Source organism: Paramisgurnus dabryanus, chromosome 9, assembly GCF_030506205.2.
Source record: "Paramisgurnus dabryanus chromosome 9, PD_genome_1.1, whole genome shotgun sequence".
NCBI lineage: Eukaryota > Metazoa > Chordata > Actinopteri > Cypriniformes > Cobitidae > Paramisgurnus > Paramisgurnus dabryanus.
The window spans coordinates 32,826,153-32,848,470 of record NC_133345.1 but is presented as its reverse complement, the minus strand read 5'-3'; the positions used below and the strand labels follow the sequence as shown (position 1 = coordinate 32,848,470).

General features: G+C 34.4%; 1 protein-coding gene and 1 long non-coding RNA gene across 2 annotated transcripts in view; one reads left to right on the top strand and one right to left on the bottom strand.

Annotated features, from left to right (window-relative positions):
- pepd (peptidase D) overlaps positions 1-13,569 on the bottom strand; it is a 76,707-nt gene extending 63,138 nt beyond the window's left edge. The window contains exons 1-3 of the mRNA XM_065257915.1: positions 13,491-13,569; positions 9,829-10,015; positions 1,825-1,952 (exon numbers count right to left, since the gene is read on the bottom strand). Of these exons, the coding sequence (XP_065113987.1) occupies positions 1,825-1,952; positions 9,829-10,015; positions 13,491-13,549 (374 nt within the window). The 5' untranslated portion in view covers positions 13,550-13,569. The remainder of the gene's footprint in view (positions 1-1,824; positions 1,953-9,828; positions 10,016-13,490) is intronic.
- The window catches only part of LOC141282557 (uncharacterized), an 83,702-nt gene that overhangs the window by 53,590 nt on the left and 7,794 nt on the right, over positions 1-22,318 (top strand). The window lies entirely within an intron of this gene.

Sequence of the window (22,318 nt, the reverse complement as noted above, 5' to 3'; positions counted from 1 at the left end):
ATGAACTAAGCAATATGATGACATGTGAGAGGGCTGTCTGTAATCGCGCACCAAACGACTACGAATAAAAAACACAGACTTATCATTACGGTGGGTTCCAGTGTTAAGAGAGGGCTTTACTTCCTGCTTTTTTCAAAACGATCGCATCTTAATGACGAAAGCGCGCCCGGACTCGGATCGATACAAGTACAGTGTGAGTGCGTGTATCTGGGGGAGTAGGGAGGGGTGACAATCGCGCTGGGGCTTGGTTTGGTTTGGTTTGGATAATGTGAGTACGCCCTTAGTTTTGGTAAACCATTCTCTGCAAGCATGTGAAAAAATAAATCATTGGAATTTTGCTTCTCTTGTGATGTCAGAAGGGGATCTTACTATAATAATACCACCCCTTAATCTGCACTATCCAACCACGGCATTGCCATTAAGTGCAGATATCAGCTCATTTGCATTTTAAAGGACACACCCAAAAACGCCACAAACCAAAAATTTATCTGACATCTTAAAAAAAGTCCCCTTTAAACGCATAAAATAAAATCAATAAACCCCTTAAATCTGATAATCTCTAAAATAAAGGCAGTTACTCTAAAAATGCGAATGTGCTATTAAAAATGTAGCTCATCCAGTTGAGTAGTACTTCTTGTACATGTAGCACAAACTAAAATGATTTTCCATTCTCTATAGTTTCTAAAATGTATTTATTTAGAAAAAATTCTGAGAAGTTTTTTTCTGGCAGTTGTATAAATAATGCAAGACACGATAATAACATCTAGGAGGAGTCTGATGTGATGAAAACACTGAACACAGAATACTGGGTCACGCTCAACATTTCTACCAATCTAAGACGACCCCAAAAACCTGTGAGATGCACAGCTACAGAAGAATCTCATTCAACAACACAGTATTATTTACTGGGCTATCTTTGAATTTGAGATTTAAAAAAGCTGTGTGATTTCAAAGCAGATCACCAAAAGCTTTAATAGCATCTCACCAGCAAGGCTTTTCAGGTCCAAATCTATAGCAGTTTAATTTCATGCCCTCCTGTTCAGGATTGTGAGGGATGTTTATGCTAATATTACAATGCATTTTACAGCAGAAATGAAACGCAGTTAGGGAGCATGCACACAAAGGCATTTACACCATGGACTGGTGTATGATTTCAATGGAAGTCCTGCGCTTCTCAAAAACACCAGCAGCTGGCAGGTTTTGTCCGCACTGTGCGTCGGCACTCGCCGGTTTATCTGCACTGAGCGCCGAGAGTTGAAAAATTTTCAACTTTGGTTGAAACGCTCAGCTTGTCAATGTCACTTCTCACTCAACCATCCGATCATAGTGGAGTAGGGGTGGGACAAATATCTCAACAACCAACCCGCGCATCATTCACCAACTTATAAACAAAGCTAAAGTATCATCAATAAGAGCAAACGTCTGCCTGGCGTATGTGTTTATATAGCATGTTTTCTATAAGAACAAAAAACAAAAAAAACATTGGGTCACTCCTTCAAAAAATAAACATTTAATTAATAAGAGTAAAATGTGTGTTTATCAAAAGCTTAGTTATTAATAAAGATAAAGTACCAGAATATTCAAATGAACTGTAAAGTACCTGAAATCTTATGTAAAATGTTTCACAAGCATATTTCTAAATTTGAGTTTTAAAGATCCATCATCAGATTCTGACAATTCTAAAGCAAAAATCTTTCTTCAAGTAACATTGAAACTCATTTAAGATCCCACAAAAACAAACAGTAACATGTAATAAACAGAAGGAACAGACAAACACTAAAGTGAAGTTAAACATCTAGAAATTCAGAGGAAAGCATCACTTACTCTCCCATCCATGTGGCGTAGCTCTCCGGCAGTTTGGGAACAAACAGAATGGATTTCTTGGAGTTTACGTCGATGGCACCGTAGCAGTCGGCCTCCGTCACACCAAAAGCCCAGTGGAAGAACGACTCCTGCAAAACAAGAGATTCAGATTAAACTCCTGTCAGATATCTTTAGTGTAATCTAACACGTTTCTCTCCAGCGAGAGGTTCAACAGCCTCTTCAGATCTCCAAACTCTCACCTCTTCACAGCATTAAATCAGGACCACACAAAACTCTCAAAAACCTTTACTAAACAACTAAGCCTGACCAAACTCAAACATTAAATCGCATACAAAAAAATACAATTTGTAGTTTTTACAGTAATCACAATTTAAAAAGCAAATGCCACATCAAAAATACTCAATACTAAACTCTTCAGCCCTAACACTAATGCATACAAATAAAAATTTTTGTTAAACGACAAGTTTGGTATTTTACACTTAAAGCCCTGTTTTCAGATTGTTTATGGTGAAATAGAACGGTTTTGACTGAAATTTCGACATTTGCGGCTGCCCTGAGAATTTTCGCGTGTTTGTTTTTCACCTCCCACCTCTACAATGGGTTTAATGGTGCACAGGAACAATCCTTCCTAAAACGCATTAAACTTTCGTTTACAAAGACGTGAAACTCACCGAGTGGTCAGGGGTGTTCACTGATATGCTCACACAAAAATCCCTGCAAAAGATGCTTTCCAACAGCTGTTTTAGCATTTTCGTTGTTAACTTGTGTATGGAAGAAAAATAATGACAAAAGTTTTTGAATTAAAATAGCCTGTTGAATTGTACTACCTGAAAAAAAATGCATTGTATTAACCGTACTTGAATTTTAATGCATTGTATTTTTATGTTTTTGAATTAAAACAGCCTGTTGAATTGTACTACCTGAAAAAAAATGCATTGTATTAACCGTGCTTGAATTTTAATGCATTGTATTTTTAGGTTTTGCATTTTTAAGGGCTGAAATTCAACATGCGTGTATATTTTCTGTATTAAAAATTCAAAAGTCCACATTCACCTTTTAGATTTCACTTTAAAATATTCGGTCTGTTTAAAAATACAACGTAAAATATTCAGCAGGCAAGTTTCAGTCCATTTAAATTCGCGTCCAAAAATTCAAGTCCAAAAATTCAGTCGTACAGATTTCAACATTTAACATCCGGGAACTGCAGGAAAAGCAGTAGAGTACCGAGTATAATCTCATCTGCTGTTAATCGATCTGGCCAGCAGGTGGTGCACGTGTTCGCCAAAACTTTGTACATGTAAGATGATTTATCCACTGCAGTGATGAATGTTGGCTTTTATGTTCAGTTTTAGTAGAACAACTGTAATACACTCATACAGAGAGTGTATTGTTTGGTTATGTTATTGACAGGATACTAAACGGTTTTTAAATGCCATATAAATTAAATAGGGCCTTTCTGCCTGCTATTGGCTTCGTTTCTCAAAAGCTAAGTTGATTGTAGATTTTATTGGTGGCAATCTACCATCTTCTTGTGCCTACGAGAAACGGACACGTTTTTGTAATTCTTCACCTCAGTTTATAAACCATACTCGGATTATTGAACTGTTCAAGTTACAAATCGTGCGCGCGGATTAATAAACCATACGCACAATTAAACAATCAGTGCTCTCAGATTTTCAATCCATATCCACAAATTCATAAACAATAAATAAACAGTGCACACGCTTTCGCAATGGTTTTGCAAACTGAGTCCACTACCGCAGAGGTCCCCAACCACCGGGTCGTGGACAAGTTGCCACCGGTCGCAAGAACATCCTGAAAAAATGTGTATAATAGCTACGTTATAGTTTAATCAGGTGTTTTGTCCTCTACGAGCCGACTTCAAATAACATATCAATCCACTTCTATACAGGGCCGTGCTCACTCTTTTTCTTTGTCTCTCTCTCTCTCTCTCTCTCTCTACCAGCGCATCGGCGATCACATTGCTGTCATTAAGGCCGTAGCCAGGATTTTTCAAATACCGAGGACAACCCCTACATTTTTTTTTATTATTTATATTTTTTCCATATTACAGAATAATAATAAACACGTCCAAACTACAATAGCACAAATGTAACTGTGTCTGTGAGAATTTTTGTTGGTGACTAATAGCATCCAAAAAAATCAATGGTTACATTTCATCATCTGAAGTCACCCTTTCAGTGGCGGATGCAGAACGTGACATATGGGTGGGCATGGATTAAGTCCGGGTGGACCTGAATCTATGGGTGTCACTTTTGAATAAGAAACTATAACAAGTCTATAAAATTCGTCAAAACTTCAGGAATCACAAGCGTATTGGTGAGAACACCCGAACTGCACGTCACATTTTTGACATTATTGATATACTTTAAATTGTAATGCAACATGACATTAATTAAGCCTTTTTGGTTAAAAAAATTATTGGGCTGTCATATAGCCTACAAAAAAGAACCTGCACACAGTGACAAGAAATATAAATGAACACAAAAAACCTAATACTTTTTAAAATAGCCTATTAAAACTGTTTAAATAAATTAAGCTACTAAATGCTTAAAATGAAGCTTCACTCTGAGCGAACACATACCTTGACGAAGGCTATTTGCCGATACGTTGGTTATAATAAATAATTTTTGCAAGTGAGTGTGCAGTCACTATTTTGTGTTATAAAATAAAGCTTCTAACATCATATTCTCTTCATACAAATCACTAAAAATATATTTTCGTTCTCAGATATTTAAGTTAACTTACTAAATAAAGAAAGAAAAAGGGAATTGCTAGAATAATGTTTGACTCTGAGGTTAAACGAAATGACAAATAAATAAACATTTAATATACTTTTTGATGACCATAAGAAGCGGGTACTCGTAAAGAGCGGAGCCGAGGAGCGCGCATTTCAGACGTGAACACGAAAGGAATAATGGGTTTAGTTATGCTTTCACTTCATTTCCTGACAGTTTCACTTGTTAGTGGGGATAGTAATAACTAACAAGATGACACCGAATTACATACAATATAATTACCTAACTAAATCTGAGAGAATGCAAACCCATTACAATATTTTTTCCTCCGACGGGCAGGGCGCAGATACATCTTTGTAGCCCGACAGGAATTCGCCATAGCCCCGTGACAGTTAGACATGGATACAACTTCATATGGTGTATTTTACCTATTGCATGTTATGTTAAAAACAGTAAAATTATAAGTAAGCCTGATAACTATTTAAAAACTATTATAAAGAAGTTGAATGTTGCGTTATATGGTTCTAATGAAAAAAATATTCCCGAGCAGCTTTCAGCCATGATCACTTTGAGAACTTTTTTTGCAAGCAAGTGGAAAACGTATTTTGAATAACAATACGTTATAAATATGTGCTGCGCGCTTTCCTCTCAATAACATAAACACACAACAAATATGACAGCGGGGTAAAAAATAGAAAGGAAACATCTGATCACAGTGATGTTGTTTGATAGCCTACCAGCTCTCTAACTCAGCACTAAGTCACGCCATGTTTATTGCTACACTTTATACAATATAGGGCTCTATCTTACACCCGGCGCAATGCAGCGCAATGCGCGACGCAAGTGTCTTTCGCTAGTTTCCACCCTAATTTTCACGTTTAGCGCCGCGTTGTTTAAATAGCAATTGCATTTGCGCCCCCTTTTGCGCCCATGGGCGTTCTGGTCTGAAAACGAGGTGTGTTCAAGCGCATTGTTGGCGCGTTGCTATTTTGAGGCAACTAAAATAGACTACGCCATTGACCAACAAAAACCTGGTCTAAAGTCTAAAGTCAATGGCGCAATGTGTTTTATGTTATTTAAAGAGCGCATTAGTAAAATGCGCCTAAACACGGGAGGACAACGCGGGTTTGCTTATCACAAGGTACATAATGCGCAGCAGCACAAAAATGCTTTTAAATATGAAAGATTAAAGGATTGAATGTAAAAGATTATTATTGAATCTCTTGGACATAAATGAGGACAGATTATGAGACGTTAGAAGGCGCAAAGAGCTGCTTCACCTGCAGCCTGCTAAGTAAATAAATGCTTTGCTTTAAACAAATGCGTCTGTTTTTAAATGTTTTTTTTTTTAATGCTACCTCACGGATTTATTGTCTATGATGACTCTGTACCTGTGGATATGGTGAGATGAGAAACATTTTTAAGTAATGCTTAAAAAAACTCTTTGCTAAAAAAAACGCTGTCCAAAGTGCTGAAACGTGAGGAGAGCCGTTTGTAAATTCTTTATCTCCTGTTTATTACAAATAAAGTATTTTTAGAGTACAAACATTATCTTACATGCTTGTAAATAATTTTTTGATGATATTGGATAGCCATACATTAAAAGCAATTACAAGCCTGCTTTTTACTTCCATGACTAAAAGAAAACGGGTTTTAAAGGTTTTGATAAAAAAATAACAATTTCAATACAAGTGAAAAACAACACAATTATTTAACATTAATCTTAAACTGGGGATCTTCTTCCTCCGCTTATTTTTTCAGTTTACAAAGTCCGTCATCTAAATAGGGATTAGACATAACGCCAGCGCAACTTTTAAAGGGGATGAGAGCAGAGACTCTCATTGGTTTATTGCACGTTACGCCCAAAATACTCCCATTACAATAGGACCTACCCTTTTCGACCATGCGCTCGGCGCAAAATCCATTTTTCCCGTCGTTAAATTAGCAAAAGTGGATTCGGACACGCCCATTTAGATGTTGCGCTGTGCGCTTTAGACAATGCGCTTAGATCGTTAAAATAGGGCCCATAGTCTATTGCTTTTAGCAACAAATAGCCTATCATAACAACCTATAAGCCTACTGTGTAATGAGACATTCATTTAAGAAATGCATTAAAAGCAGAAAGAATAGGCTGCGGAAATATAGTGGGTTCACTATAATCCACACCACAGACGTTCTTGGTTTGCTTCTTATTTATTAAATCGAGGCAATTGTTTGATTAAACATTGATTAATATTAAGATACAATTTATACAAAACGAAATTCACTTTAAAGAAAGTCTTTCTACAAAACAAACCTATGCAGGGCTCGCAAAATCGCTACCCCGACGTCCCGAGTATTATTTATTTTTCATTTCTGATTGGGCGGGCCAGCTGTCAATCTAGCTCCGCGCCTGCCTGCAATTAGTTTCATTTGCGATATCAAATGAATGTCTTCATTTTATTCATAAAGTCATACCTTTGCAATTCTTTGATCGATTGTGTTTTAGAAGTACTGTATGCTTGAACTCTAATGACAGCAATGTGATCGCCGATGCGCTGGTAGAGAGAGAGAGAGAGAGAGAGAGAGAGAGAGAGAGAGAGAGAGAGAGAGAAGAAAAAGAGAGAGCGCGGCCCTGTATAGAAGTGGATTGATATGTTATTTGAAGTCGGCTCGTAAAGGACAAAACACCTGATTAAACTATAACGTAGCTATTATACACATTTTTTCAGGATGTTCTTGCGACCGGTGGCAACTTGTCCACGACCCGTGGTTGGGGACCTCTGCGGTAGTGGACTCAGTTTGCAAAACCATTGCGAAAGCGTGTGCACTGTTTATTTATTGTTTATGAATTTGTGGATATGGATTGAAAATCTGAGAGCACTGATTGTTTAATTGTGCGTATGGTTTATTAATCCGCGCGCACAATTTGTAACTTGAACAGTTCAATAATCCGAGTATGGTTTATAAACTGAGGTGACGAATAACAAAAACGTGTCCGTTTCTCGTAGGCATAAGAAGATGGTAGATTGCCACCAATAAAATCTACAATCAACTTAGCTTTTGAGAAACGAAGCCAATAGCAGGCAGAAAGGCCCTATTTAATTTATATGGCATTTAAAAACCGTTTAGTATCCTGTCAATAACATAACCAAACAATACACTCTCTGTATGAGTGTATTACAGTTGTTCTACTAAAACTGAACATAAAAGCCAACATTCATCACTGCAGTGGATAAATCATCTTACATGTACAAAGTTTTGGCGAACACGTGCACCACCTGCTGGCCAGATCGATTAACAGCAGATGAGATTATACTCGGTACTCTACTGCTTTTCCTGCAGTTCCCGGATGTTAAATGTTGAAATCTGTACGACTGAATTTTTGGACTTGAATTTTTGGACGCGAATTTAAATGGACTGAAACTTGCCTGCTGAATATTTTACGTTGTATTTTTAAACAGACCGAATATTTTAAAGTGAAATCTAAAAGGTGAATGTGGACTATTGAATTTTTAATACAGAAAATATACACGCATGTTGAATTTCAGCCCTTAAAAATGCAAAACCTAAAAATACAATGCATTAAAATTCAAGCACGGTTAATACAATGCATTTTTTTTCAGGTAGTACAATTCAACAGGCTGTTTTAATTCAAAAACATAAAAATACAATGCATTTAAATTCAAGTACGGTTAATACAATGCATTTTTTTTCAGGTAGTACAATTCAACAGGCTATTTTAATTCAAAAACTTTTGTCATTATTTTTCTTCCATACCTTGTGGACCTATTTTTCCAAACGCCTCACACCCGTACATTCTTCCGCTTAGAGCTTGAATAATAGACACTCCAGCCCAGGTGGTGGCGCTAATCCGCCTTTGCCAATTGCAAGAATAGAAACAAAGTTCCCGGCGCGGAGTAATACCGTACCTCACAGCACATCTAATACAAGTCAATGGAGTCGGTAAAAACTACGATAAAACCTGTTGGAATGCATCTTTTGGAGCGATTTTTGTGTGAGCATACCAGTGAACACCCCTGACCACTCGGTGAGTTTCACGTCTTTGTAAACGAAAGTTTAATGCATTTTAGGAAGGATTGTTCCAGTGCACCATTAAACCCATTGTAGAGGTCTGAGCTGAAACACAAACACGCGAAAATTCTCAGGGCAGCCGCAAATGTCGAAATTTCAGTCAAAACCGTTCTATTTCACCAAAAACAATCTGAAAACAGGGCTTTAAGTCTAAAATACCGAGCTTGTCCTTTAACAACTAAATTTTTAAGGTAAGCTACATAAAGGAGAACTGAATAACTGATGAGTTGCTGTGCAGAATTATAAATGATAACAACATAGTCTATTGAGAACACAGATTATAAATATAAACTTGCGAAGTCAAACTTGAAGATCAGATAACTACAGTATTTAATCCACAGAGGACGATTGTTTTTTCCTCAGATGACTTAATTAGCATGAGTGCATTGCATTAATCAGATTCTCGCTGTACACATTGTGCAAAAGGTGCAGTGCATAAATGAACTTACATGCTCTCTATATGAATGACCAGAAATCATAAACCATAAGGAATGTGTAACGAAATGGATTTACAGTTGAAATAAACCTGCCAATACAATCAAGTTAATGTTAATAAATAAAATGATGATGAAAGCAAGAAGCCCTTAAATAGTAAACACTACATAATCCTAATCCATGTGTGTTGCCCGTCCTGTCAAAGCCTTTAATAAAACTCCCTTCATTCATACTGAAGATACCAGCATGCAGTCTGTGCCAAACAGTGCATGATATGCATGCTTCTGTAGTTAATGAATGAAAAACACGCAGCTCATTATGTTCAATCAACGCATGTAAATCCTCCACACTAAACTGCAGGGCTCTGTTAGACAGGCAACAGGCCAACCGAAACCAAAAGGTCTCCTGCTAACACAAATTACCATTTAACATAGCATAACACAAGGCCTGAAAACTGCTGAACCCAACACAAATGCACCATTCAATCTTACAGCTAAACACCCATCAGCACAGCACGACTGTCACTAAATGCAGAAACAACCTTTGAACCTTAAACTTCCTTAATATTCCTCTGAACATAGTGCAGAGATCAGCTCATTATATTATATTATGGGAAGCAAACAGCTGATTGTAACCAATGACTTTTATAGTAGGAAAAAAATCATTTATCAAAATATCTACTACCCATCACCAGGTCATTATGGTGGTACCTGACACAGGTGTATGTGTGTGTTACCTGTCTGAAGATCATATCGGTGTCTGTGCAGTATCTCTGCATTTGTTCTCCTCCCTGGAGCAGAACCACAGATCCATTCTTCAGGTTCTCCTCTTTTTTCAGGGCGTGACACAAGCGTTTTCGGTTTTCAGCAAACAGAGCGGCTGATACACTCAGGGTGTCCTTTCCCAGCCAATACACTGCCTTCCTGTCACACAACAATAAAACACATTCATCAGGAATAAAAACTACAGAATAACATTGCCACGCTTCATGCAAATCACACAAACACAGCTGTGCCAACTATGACACTGGGGTAGTCGTAGCCTAATGGTTAGAGAGCTGTAACCCAAAGGTCGACTGTTCGATTCTCTCTCGACTTGAAAACCGGAATTTATGGGAATTATGTGGAAATTTGGGGAAATTTATATAAACTATATTATATACAAACATAAACATTTTGTTTGGTCATACTGTAAGCAGACATGTATGCAAGGTAATACACATTTTGAAGGATCCTGATACTCAATAAGCCTGGATTTATTTGATCAAATGCAGGCTTGATGGACATTTTTAAAAGTAGTAATGTGTCCAAACTTTTGGGTGGTACAGTAATTTTGTATGATAACACAAAACTGAATGTAGAATGTAGAAGAGCATCACAGCTTGAGCTAAATGATAGCTATCCTTATAAATGTTCAATAAAATAGTGCTAGATTACTTTTGGATATTTGATTTACGGCTTCAAGAAATTAAGAGTTTGGTTCCAAAACGCAATAAACGCCTTTTTTTATTGTTACCGCCAAAATCAGTATTGTATCTGGTCAGTATTTAAAATTAAATTCTTAATTTTATCCAAAATCCAATATCCACCATGTTATTCTGTCATCTTTTCTCCCTGTTTTTACAAAACACGATAAACGCCAGTCCTGTAATGCAGAAAGCAATAAATCCGCTCAACCAATCACAGCGCACCATTTTACGCACTGTAAACAATAATGGCGGCACTTTGAATACACACTGAATCCAAGTTTTGCTCATCTTGTACTTCGTGATCAACAAACAAACAAAAACAAAATAATCCTTTAATGCCATTGAAAAACCTGTGGTGGTTTTTATGGAGGGGAAGAAAGTAAGCCTGCGGAGGCACTCGGGAGATGGAAAAATGCCGGCTGTTGCTTGTTCTCCCGACAGCATCAAGCTTCTGTCATGCTAACACATTGACCCTAGGGGATTTTATGAAAAACTTTCCATTATTTTACTCAGTCATGAAAATCAAGCAGGACCAAAACATTTTACAGCTGATCACTGTCAAAAAAGTTCAGCGACGACGTCCCAAAGGATAACAGCAGAAATGACAGACTAGTGTTATTAATATGACAAAGTAAGTGTTTTGATTAATGCCTTTAATGTTTATTTTTTAATCAGTGTATACCACTAGTCAACTAAATGAATATAACATGGCAAAGAGGAATGTACATTTATTTAATTAAATGTATTTCTTGCATTTTGTGAAAAAAAACAGTTATCTAACATAAATCTTTGAAAATCAAATTACGGATTTGAATTTTTTATGTTATTATAACCTAAAAAGATGCTATGTGAAAGTTTGACAGAAAATATAGAAAATGGTGGTTTTCATCTTCTCACTTTCTTGGTATAGAAAACAGGATTTTACCGAAATTGGTCAAAATGGATTTATTGCGTTTTGGAACCAACCTCTTCAAATTATGTGTCCTGGAAGAATGCAAGTACATGCAGGGGTGTGGCCTCAATTGCCCTTTAGTAAGCAGTGTGCTGTGTGTGCATGTGATTTATGAATGTGCAGGGTAGACATTCAACTTTAATTGCATTAAATTTTGTTGTGTGTAACAAGTTATGTTGCAAGATTTTTTACTACATTTAAGTCCCTGTTACAGTATATGCAACTCTGCAATTCCCAGTTTATTCCCATTAATATTCCCATTAATTCCCATATATTCCTGTTAATTCCCATGAAAAGTTTCCAGCGTTGAAAATTCACAGAATTTTGCAACCCTACTTCCAACTTGGTTCGTTTTTGGTTTGGCAAAAAGCATCAAAGATTGTCAGTTTCATTTTTGGCCCAGAATTTTTATTTTGGTGTTATCAGTAACCCTAACATTACAAAAAACTATCACTTCACCTCAGAAGCCATTTAATAACTGTATGGATTAGTTGTATAAAGCTTTAAAAAAAAGAGTCAGGATATTATTTAATATTACTCTGACTGTGTTTGACTGAAAGAAGAAAGCCATATTTCAACTAAACTGTATGGATTAGTTTTATAAAGCTTAAAAAAAAGTGTCAGGATATTATTTAATATTACTCTGACTGTGTTTGACCTTTAAGAAGAAAGTCATATTTCCACCTAAGATGGCTTAAGGGTGAGTTAAACATGGGCTAATGTTTCATTGAGGGCTGAATTATTCCTTTTGGAAGTTTTGGAAGTACAGTACATACAAGCAGCAGCATTTTACTCTGTTGAAAAACATCTTGTAAGAAAAAGCACAGCTTTGTGGCAGTGATAGATGTGTTATGTAACAAACTGGTTTCAATCACATGATGATTTCACTGCTGCATGTATTTTTGACCTCAGTCAAACATTGAGGAAGCTCAAATGAAACAAATACTGAGGATCTTAAGACAATAACACCCCCCAAATCGAGTAGATTTTATTAAAGTTATTAAAAACATGTCATGATCAGATCAAAATAAAGTAGTATTTTAAATATCTCTGAGCACATTTGAAATATTTTCCTACTAATTATAATAAACAATATGCAATACAAAAAAAGAATATGTACGTTTAAATAAAATATAGTGCTACACATTTAAAATAAAATAAACTCATTGCAGTAATAAGAAAGTGAGAAATGGTTATAAAAGTTCTTAAAATAATAATATTTCTTATCTAACCCCAAGAGAAAATATCCTGGTTATGTTTTAATGGGAATGATTAAAATACTGCTGACATCAGACTGAAAGCAGAGAAGAGAGATGTTTATCAGGCTGATATAAAGATGAACTGTGATCAGTGACTGTATGAGCTCAAAGATCACAGCTCACATCACCTTTAACCAACACATTAAACCAATAAAAACTTTAACATACTGTAACATTCATCAGTCACAGATATACATTAGACACCATACATACATGTCAATATGTGTAACGTTATTTCCATGGTTTTCTTTCAAGTTTTCTGCAGTAAACAGCATAGTAAATGAATACAGTAATCATATGCCAAAGCCATGCTATGTAATACAAAGATATGCATTACTGTTGACATCAAATTGCAAGCTATAAAAAGTACTGCAAACTTGCAACAGAAAGTTTGATGTTGGTTGAAAAACATTACGCTGGACATGGATCAACAACCATTTAACTGTGTGATATACCGCTACAATGTTTTCTGTAAACAACTTGCTAAACAGTCACACGTAAAAATAGTATTTCCTCTCAAAACAAACAAAAAAGGACAAAAACACAAATAAATCAAGACAGACATCTGCCAAACATACTGACAGCGCTTGAAACTTCACATACGCGCATGCGTGGCGAGACACGACAACATAAAACCATTCAAGTGTCGTTTCAGCGCGAGACTTTACAAGTTTTTGAAGAAAACAGGGATTTTTGATTAAAAAAGAGGTTAAACTTACTGCTGTGACACTGCCATGCTGGTGCTGCTGCTGTGCTGAGCGGAGAGATCCAAAGTCATGTGACCGTCGTCAGCTGATCTCTGCGCGTTCACGTTTAGTATGTTCGAGTTCATGTGGCTCCGCAAAAACTGACAGGCGGATGACGTCAAGTACCGCGAGAGCGATTCGAAATTAGACTCCTCCATATAATCGCTCTCGCGGTACGTTGATGTCATTCGGCTTTCGGTTTATGAAGCACCGCATGAAGTCGAATGAACCAAATCACATCACATGAGCGCGCCCCTACTCAAGATAACTGTAGAATAATAAAAGAATAAAAGATTTCATTCAAATACTTTCTTTGATATAATATTTTTGTACATATGACTGTACTGTACTCTATTTTTATTATTAGTGTGTATTTTGACACTGAAGCAACAAGTAGGACTTAACTCTTGCATTAAAGTCATTTGTATCGGTTGTAAAGGAACTTTACATAAAACAATGCTTTTATGTTTTTTAAGAATAATATTAAACCAAGAGTATTTAAATCAGAGGTTCTCAGTCACTTCAAAGAGCCTCAATTGCCCCAGTTTGTATAATATAAAAAAAAATAAAAAAAAAATAAAAAAGTTTGTATAATATATGTGTGTGTTCTGTGCATGTGGAATTATTACATATAAATACAATCACATTAATGTATGTATTTAACAAACATTTACATGTGTACATTTTCATATGTTATTTTAAATATATGTGTGTGTATTTATATGTACATAATAATTACACACAGAACACACACTTATATTATACAAACACAAACTTTTATTCTGTATGCGATTAATTGTGATTAATCTTTTGACAGCACTAAATAAACTATAAACACTAAGAAACATCTCTACTTGTTTTAGTTTATTTGACCATTTGCATTGAATAACTCACTCTTAATTCTGAATAATTTTTAGTAATCTTTAGGCCACACAAAATGCAATGGAGAGGTAATGCCATGGTATTTTGGTAGAGACTTTATGCAATAAAAACATCATCCTTTATAATTCTTAAAACTGTACAACACATTTTTATGTAGATTTTATACTGTTTTAGATCAGTACTCATTTAATTTAAAATGATGGTTTTAAAAACAGTTATTGATTTATCTGTTGAAACATCCATAGCGAATGTGCATATTCCTTCTGTTGGCAAAAAGACAACATTGACCTTGTAAATGAACTTCAGAGAGTCCTCCTCCATGTTTGTGTTAAATAAACTGAACATTCAATACTTTGCCAGTCTTTCACTTTCTTAGTTATGTGTAAAATATTCTGAGATGCTTGCAAATGTAAATGAAAACATTAAACCAAACAAAAACCAAAACTGTTAGATTAGATCCTCATATTTCATTGGTTTATAATTCCTGAACATGACAAAAGGATGTTGGTTTGGGTCCTAGAGCTCGCTAACATCATTACAACATCAAGTTTTTCTCCTCGAGGAAATAAAAGGATAATTTGAAGATGACACACACACCCATGAGCAGCCTTTCAATACGATCACTGTATAATTCTTCTTTTATATGATTTAATCAGTTTAGGATTTTCACCAGGGCAAGATTTGTGGATCTTATCATCAGCTTTGTTCAGCCCCGAGCTCTACAACAATAAAATAACACCGGCAGGAATAATGTCTGTATCACATTCCCTGAAGATTCAGCATTACTGGTCTAATAAAAGTCTGAAAGAAATTGATAGAAGCGTTTAAACGCTTATTTTACCATCCTTGCTCTATAGTTTCTCTGCAACAGAAAACTGCACAAGTCCATCAGGAATCATTTGCATGCAGTATGATAGCAAAGGCTTTTGTCTTTGGGATTTTAAGGAGCCCTGTGGCTTTGATGTTGCAAATGGATATGCATAGTCTCATGAACATTTTTCTCCAGGTCTCTCTGTAAATAATAAAGTGACTTTTTACTCTTCTATTTGTTTATCACGTATGGAAGCCTGTTTCCGCCACATAAGAAAAAGATCATGCCCTGCTAAATCATAATTGTGAGATATAAAGTCAAAAGAATACTTTTAAAAGTTGACTTTTTATCTCATAATTTCATCTTTTTATCTCATAATTTAGAGAGTCATAATTCTGGGAATAAAATTCATAATTCTGAGATAAAAACTCAAAATTATTACTTTGAGAGGTGGTTTCCTGGACATGGATTATCTTAAACCTGGACTAGGCCTTAGTTTAATTAGGAAATATAACTAACAAACATGCCTTACTAAAAACATTACTTGTGTGCATTTTTAGGCAAAACAAAGGACACTGATGTATTTTAAGATATGTCAGTGTTTTCAGTTTGGACAGCTCTTAAATTTATTTTAGTTAAGGACTAGTCTGATCCCTGTCCGGGAAACCGCCCCTTAAAGTTTTACTTATCATCTCAGAATTTCATCTTTTTATCTCAGAATTTAGAGAGTCATTATTCTGGGATTAAAAGTCAAAATTGTGAATTTGTAAGTCATAATTCTAAGATAAAAAAGTCAAAATTATTACTTTTAAAGTTGGACTTTTTATCTCATAATTTAGAGAGTCATAATTCTGAGATTAAAAAGTAAAAATTGTGACTTTTAAAGTAATAATTCAGAGATATAAAGTTAAAATTATTACTTTAAAAGTTTGACTTTTTATCTCATAATTTAGAGAGTCATAATTCTGAGATAAAAAAGAAAAAATTTAGATTTTTAAAGTCATAATTCTGAGATAAAAAAGTTAAAATTATTACTTTAAAATTTTGGCTTTTTATCTCATTATTTAGAGAGTCATAATTCTGATATAAAAAGTAATAATTCTGAGATAAAAGTCACAATTATGACATTTAAAGTTTGACTTTTATCTCATAATTTAGAGAGTCATAATTCTGAGATAAAAAGTCATAATTCTGAGATAAAAGTCACAATTATGACATTTAAAGTTTGACTTTTATCTCATTATTTAGAGAGTCATAATTCTGATATAAAAAGTAATAATTCTGAGATAAAAGTCACAATTATGACATTTAAAGTTTGACTTTTATCTCATAATTTAGAGAGTCATAATTCTGAGATAAAAAGTCATAATTCTGAGATAAGTCACAATTATGACATTTAAAGTTTGACTTTTATCTCATAATTTAGAGAGTCATAATTCTGAGATAAAAAGTCATAATTCTGAGATAAGTCACAATTATGACATTTAAAGTTTGACTTTTATCTCATAATTTAGAGAGTCATTATTCTGAGATAAAAAGTCATAATTCTGAGATAAAAGTCACAATTATGACATTTAAAGTTTGACTTTTATCTCATAATTTAGATAGTCATTATTCTGAGATAAAAAGTCATAATTCTGAGATAAAAGTCACAATTATGACATTTCAAGTTTGACTTTTATCTCATTATTTAAAGAGTCATAATTCTGATACAAAAAGTAATAATTCTGAGATAAAAGTCACAATTATGACATTTAAAGTTTGACTTTTATCTCATAATTTAGAGAGTCATAATTCTGAGATAAAAAGTCATAATTCTGAGATAAGTCACAATTATGACATTTAAAGTTTGACTTTTATCTCATAATTTAGAGAGTCATAATTCTGAGATAAAAAGTCATAATTCTGAGATAAGTCACAATTATGACATTTAAAGTTTGACTTTTATCCCATAATTTAGAGAGTCATAATTCTGAGATAAAAAGTCATAATTCTGAGATAAGTCACAATTATGACATTTAAAGTTTGACTTTTATCCCATAATTTAGAGAGTCATAATTCTGAGATAAAAAAGTTAAAATTATTACCTTTAAAGTTTGGATTTTTATCTCATTATTTAGAGAGCCATAATTCTGATATAAAAAGTAATAATTCTGAGATAAAAGTCACAATTATGACATTTAAAGTTTGACTTTTATCTCATAATTTAGAGAGTCATTATTCTGAGATAAAAAGTCATAATTCTGAGATAAGTCACAATTATGACATTTAAAGTTTGACTTTTATCCCATAATTTAGAGAGTCATAATTCTGAGATAAAAAGTCATAATTCTGAGATAAGTCACAATTATGACATTTAAAGTTTGACTTTTATCCCATAATTTAGAGAGTCATAATTCTGAGATAAAAAGTCATAATTCTGAGATAAGTCACAATTATGACATTTAAAGTTTGACTTTTATCCCATAATTTAGAGAGTCATAATTCTGAGATAAAAAAGTTAAAATTATTACCTTTAAAGTTTGGATTTTTATCTCATTATTTAGAGAGCCATAATTCTGATATAAAAAGTAATAATTCTGAGATAAAAGTCACAATTATGACATTTAAAGTTTGACTTTTATCTCATAATTTAGAGAGTCATTATTCTGAGATAAAAAGTCATAATTCTGAGATAAGTCACAATTATGACATTTAAAGTTTGACTTTTATCTCATAATTTAGAGAGTCATAATTCTGAGATAAAAAGTCATAATTCTGAGATAAAAGTCACAATTATGACATTTAAAGTTTGACTTTTATCTCATAATTTAGAGAGTCATTATTCTGAGATAAAAAGTCATAATTCTGAGATAAAAAGTCATAATTCTGAGATAAAAGTCACAATTATGACATTTCAAGTTTGACTTTTATCTCATAATTTAGAGAGTCATAATTCTGAGATAAAAAGTCATAATTCTGAGATAAAAGTCACAATTATGACATTTCAAGTTTGACTTTTATCTCATTATTTAGAGAGTCATAATTATGAATATTATTATGTTATTATGAATTATGATTTTTTTTTGTTCTTATAATTTTGACTATGATTTAGCATGATTTTTTTCTTATGTGGGGGAGTTGGGCTTCCATAATATGAGTGTTGGTGTTGGTTAACACTCTTTTCTCTACATTTGAATCTTTTCTGTTTCATTATCATTTAACACGTTCTTGGTCGTCTCTTTAGTTATGAATATCAGCCGCTGAAACACGAATGTGATGACTCTGGCAGTGTGAAGCTGAGATCTCCCAGATCCAAACCCGGTTAAAGCTTGAGCCCTGCAGTGCATTAAGAAATGCTGAGCGCACTTTGAACTCTGGAAGAAAGCAAGAGAAAATCTGAGTGCATAAGCCAACAACAAAATGCTTTTATCATCTCTCCACATGGGTCTGCTGTGGATGCTGGCTGTGCTTTCATCATCATAGCATTCTCTTTCTGTTCATCACTTAAGGTCATCACACCTGTGGAGAGACTGGAACAGAGAGAGAAAGAGAGAGCAAAAGAGAGATACTATCATGGCATACTACGGTATTACTCACTTCTTCCATATACTGTACATAAAATACCTAAAAGGATAACTACATTACAGGCATTTGTCAAAATCTGCAGTATACAACTAAAGTGCACAGTATGAACAACTGTATCCCATAATGCAATGCACTTCACCTTTCATTTATAATGGAGAAGAGGGAAGAGATGTTGTGATCTTTTTCTTCGGGTCTCAAGTCATAGGAACTTTTATTCAGAGGACTTAAAAAGTTTCAAATGTGACAATTTAAATTATTTTAGCCAAAACCTTAACAAAGCCTAAAATGTCATGCTGATATACCTGCAAAAAAGCAGGCAAGACATCATACGAGCATCATTCCAGTGGGAAACTGATAGCAAAGATTCAGCTGATCAGAGAGAATGAACAATTAGCTTATTATGCAGTTTCTGACATAAACACACAAAAAATGACTTTAGCTGGGATCTCACAGGAAGGGTTACATATAAAGACATACCATAGTCCCCATAAGGCAAAAAAAACGAGTACATTTAAATATATTTCAAAATATACAAAAAATATATACTGAAAATCATTTTGAAATCAAAAATGTATTATTTATATATATATTACAATATATGTTAATATATGAAGGTTAAAAGTAAGTATATTCAATTTCAAAAATATATTTAATTAAGCTTCCGTTTCTACAAAATGTATTTAGCATATTTAAAACATATTATTGGCCAAAGAAATGTACTCTTTTGCCATATGGAAAAATCACACTGCACGTGCAACAGTTACAAAGATGAATCTAAGGGTGATTAAATTACCACAATAAAAGTAACATTGTAACAAGATATTTTTTTATAACATACTAGCAACACCGTTGACGAATCAGGTAAGAATACATCACAAACTAGAAGATCCAATCAGGAAGCGAATGAAAGCAGCAACATGTTTGTTTACATAAGTCTCCTGCAGCACAACCCAGAGTTTTGAAACTAAAGCATGGATAACAGCGTTTACAGTCTCTATTTACGAGGGTCAAAGGTATGCATGCATAACCGTAGCAAAAGTGATGTGTCTTAAAATGAAAACGCGCTACTGTAAACATACTCTTGACACCTGTGCCCAAGCAACACCCCATCTATCAGCCACAACGCTGCAGCATCATGTTTTGTTCACAGATCAGGAATGTTAAAGTGAAGTGGTGATGTCTCATGGATTGGGTTTACTGCAGACGTTTCACTGCAGTGCGGTAGGAGCATCTCTCTCTCTCGTGTCTGTATGGACACATGTTGCTCAGCAGACGCCTCCACACTAGAAACCACCAGAGATAAAACCAGAACAACCTTGACTGGATATCCTCTCTCTTTCTCTCTCTCACGCACATGGAAAAACAGTTTGTCCGGTTCAGTGCGGCTCACAGGGGCCACGCAGTCTTTGAAATACAATCTCAAGGATCCCTTTGATATTAAAAAACCTACAGCAGACATTTTGTTCTCTGGAGGAAGATTCAGGAATCAGGATTTAAGCACAAAAGTTGATGCTACATGTGTGAAGGATGAGTCCTGATGTTTAACATCATGTTTAACATTGAGAAGATTTGGTTGTACAGTACAATACATCTGCAGTGAGGATTCATTGTACTGAACAGCTAACACAGCTGAAGCTTTCTCTGCTAAACGACATTGACCCAATTTGGATTTTTATAAATTGTTTTATTGAGTGTTATGAACACTGTTTTAGTCTCACACAGTTAGATATATCCTAACCCCATTTCATGTCTGTACTGTAACTCATACGGCTTATACAATGTTCCCAGTATGGGAAGGTTGGAAAACAACAAGACGTCTAAATTCAATATGTTTTTAACCAAGAAACAACAGACAATATTTATTCAAATTTTGTTTAAAGCTGTCTTCAATTTGTTCTAGATCAGTGTTTCCCAAACTTTTTCAGTACAGTAGAGTACCCATCCTAATAATAAACCTCGTTCAGTGCTCCTCTAGTCTCTCTCGGACACATAACCGTCGCACAGATCAGTGTTTCCCAAACTGTTTTAAATTACTTTCTTACAATTTTTGTATTGTTTTCAGTACAAATATCTAAAAATTAATTAACATGTATTTCTTGATGAGCAAAATGACCTAAGAAAATAATCTCCTTTTTAGTCAAAAAATATTAAATTTAAGTGAATCTGTGCTTAAAACAAGCATATATATATTTATATTTTACTTAAAGATCAAATGAAATTGAAATAAAAAGCTGTCAATTTTTTTTTACAAATGACTTATCATTGAGCTTCATTATTTTAAAGACAAATTAATGTGGCCTCATAATCTTTAATCAAAAACGTAAATCTACTCAAACCTATTTTTCTCTACTTCGGGTCAAATGGTATGCCACACTGCAAAAGATGATTTTCAAGAAAATAAATTCTTAGTATTTTTTTCTTGTTTTCAGTTAAAATATCAAAAAAGTCTTACATTAAGATGCTTTTTCTTGATGAGCAAAACGTCCCAAGAAAATAAGTCTAGTTTTTAGACCAAAAATATCAAATTTACGTGATTTTGTGAATAAAACAAGCAAAAAATCTGCCAATGGGGTAAGCAAAAAAATCTTGAAAATTTTTCTTAAACACTAAATAAAAAAAAATTCATATTTTGATTTTTTTGGTCTAAAAACTAGACTTATTTTCTTAGGTCATTCTGATCATCAAGAAATGCATCTTGATTTAATTTTTTTTTAGATATTTGTACTGAAAACAAGACAAAAATACTAAGTAAGAAAGTCATTTTTTGCACTGTACATTTCCTATACTGATTTGTTGCAAGTAACATGCATGATTTTATTAAACTTTATATAAAAAAGTTATACCCATGCAGTGTCATTCATTTAGCATATTGTAAATGAGTGTCATACATACTTTAATTCTTTACGTTTCTCTTCTTCTATCCAGTTTTCCTGGCCAATGCACCCGATGTTTATTCTCATCTGTAATGTTTTTGGTATTAATGAGGTTTTCCTGCTTGCTCTCTCTATCTCTCATCTCTGTAATGTCTAATGACCCTGTGCCTTGTCGTGGTTTTGAGAGAGATGTGTTTGACTTCATGCAGGGCTGCGGAGATCCATCGGTAGATTAACTGAGCGCATGGTGACATAAAACGATTGACACATCATGCAAATGAGGGGTAAAACCTCGGTCGCACATTTCGTTTTGTCACAGGTGCCACCACCCCTCTCCGCTCCCACAAATTTCTGCCCTTGGCAGCTGCCAATGTCGCCCATGCCTAAATCCACCTCTGCACACTTGTGGGCTCACGATCTAATCATCTTTTAACATGAAATAACAAATTTGCAGGTAACACATTCGCAAGTAATTGTAAAAATGCTTGCGCTGTCTCAAAAACGTGGCCGCAGTCTGGAGCCCTTGGTGTCCCCCTATTGGCTGGTGCCCAAGGGGACACGTCTTGAGACGCTTTTATACAAAGTGACTTACAAATGAGATACTTGTAGCTTGTAATATGTGTCAATGAGCTGACAAAAAGTGCAATGTAGGACATGAAGTTAAAGGA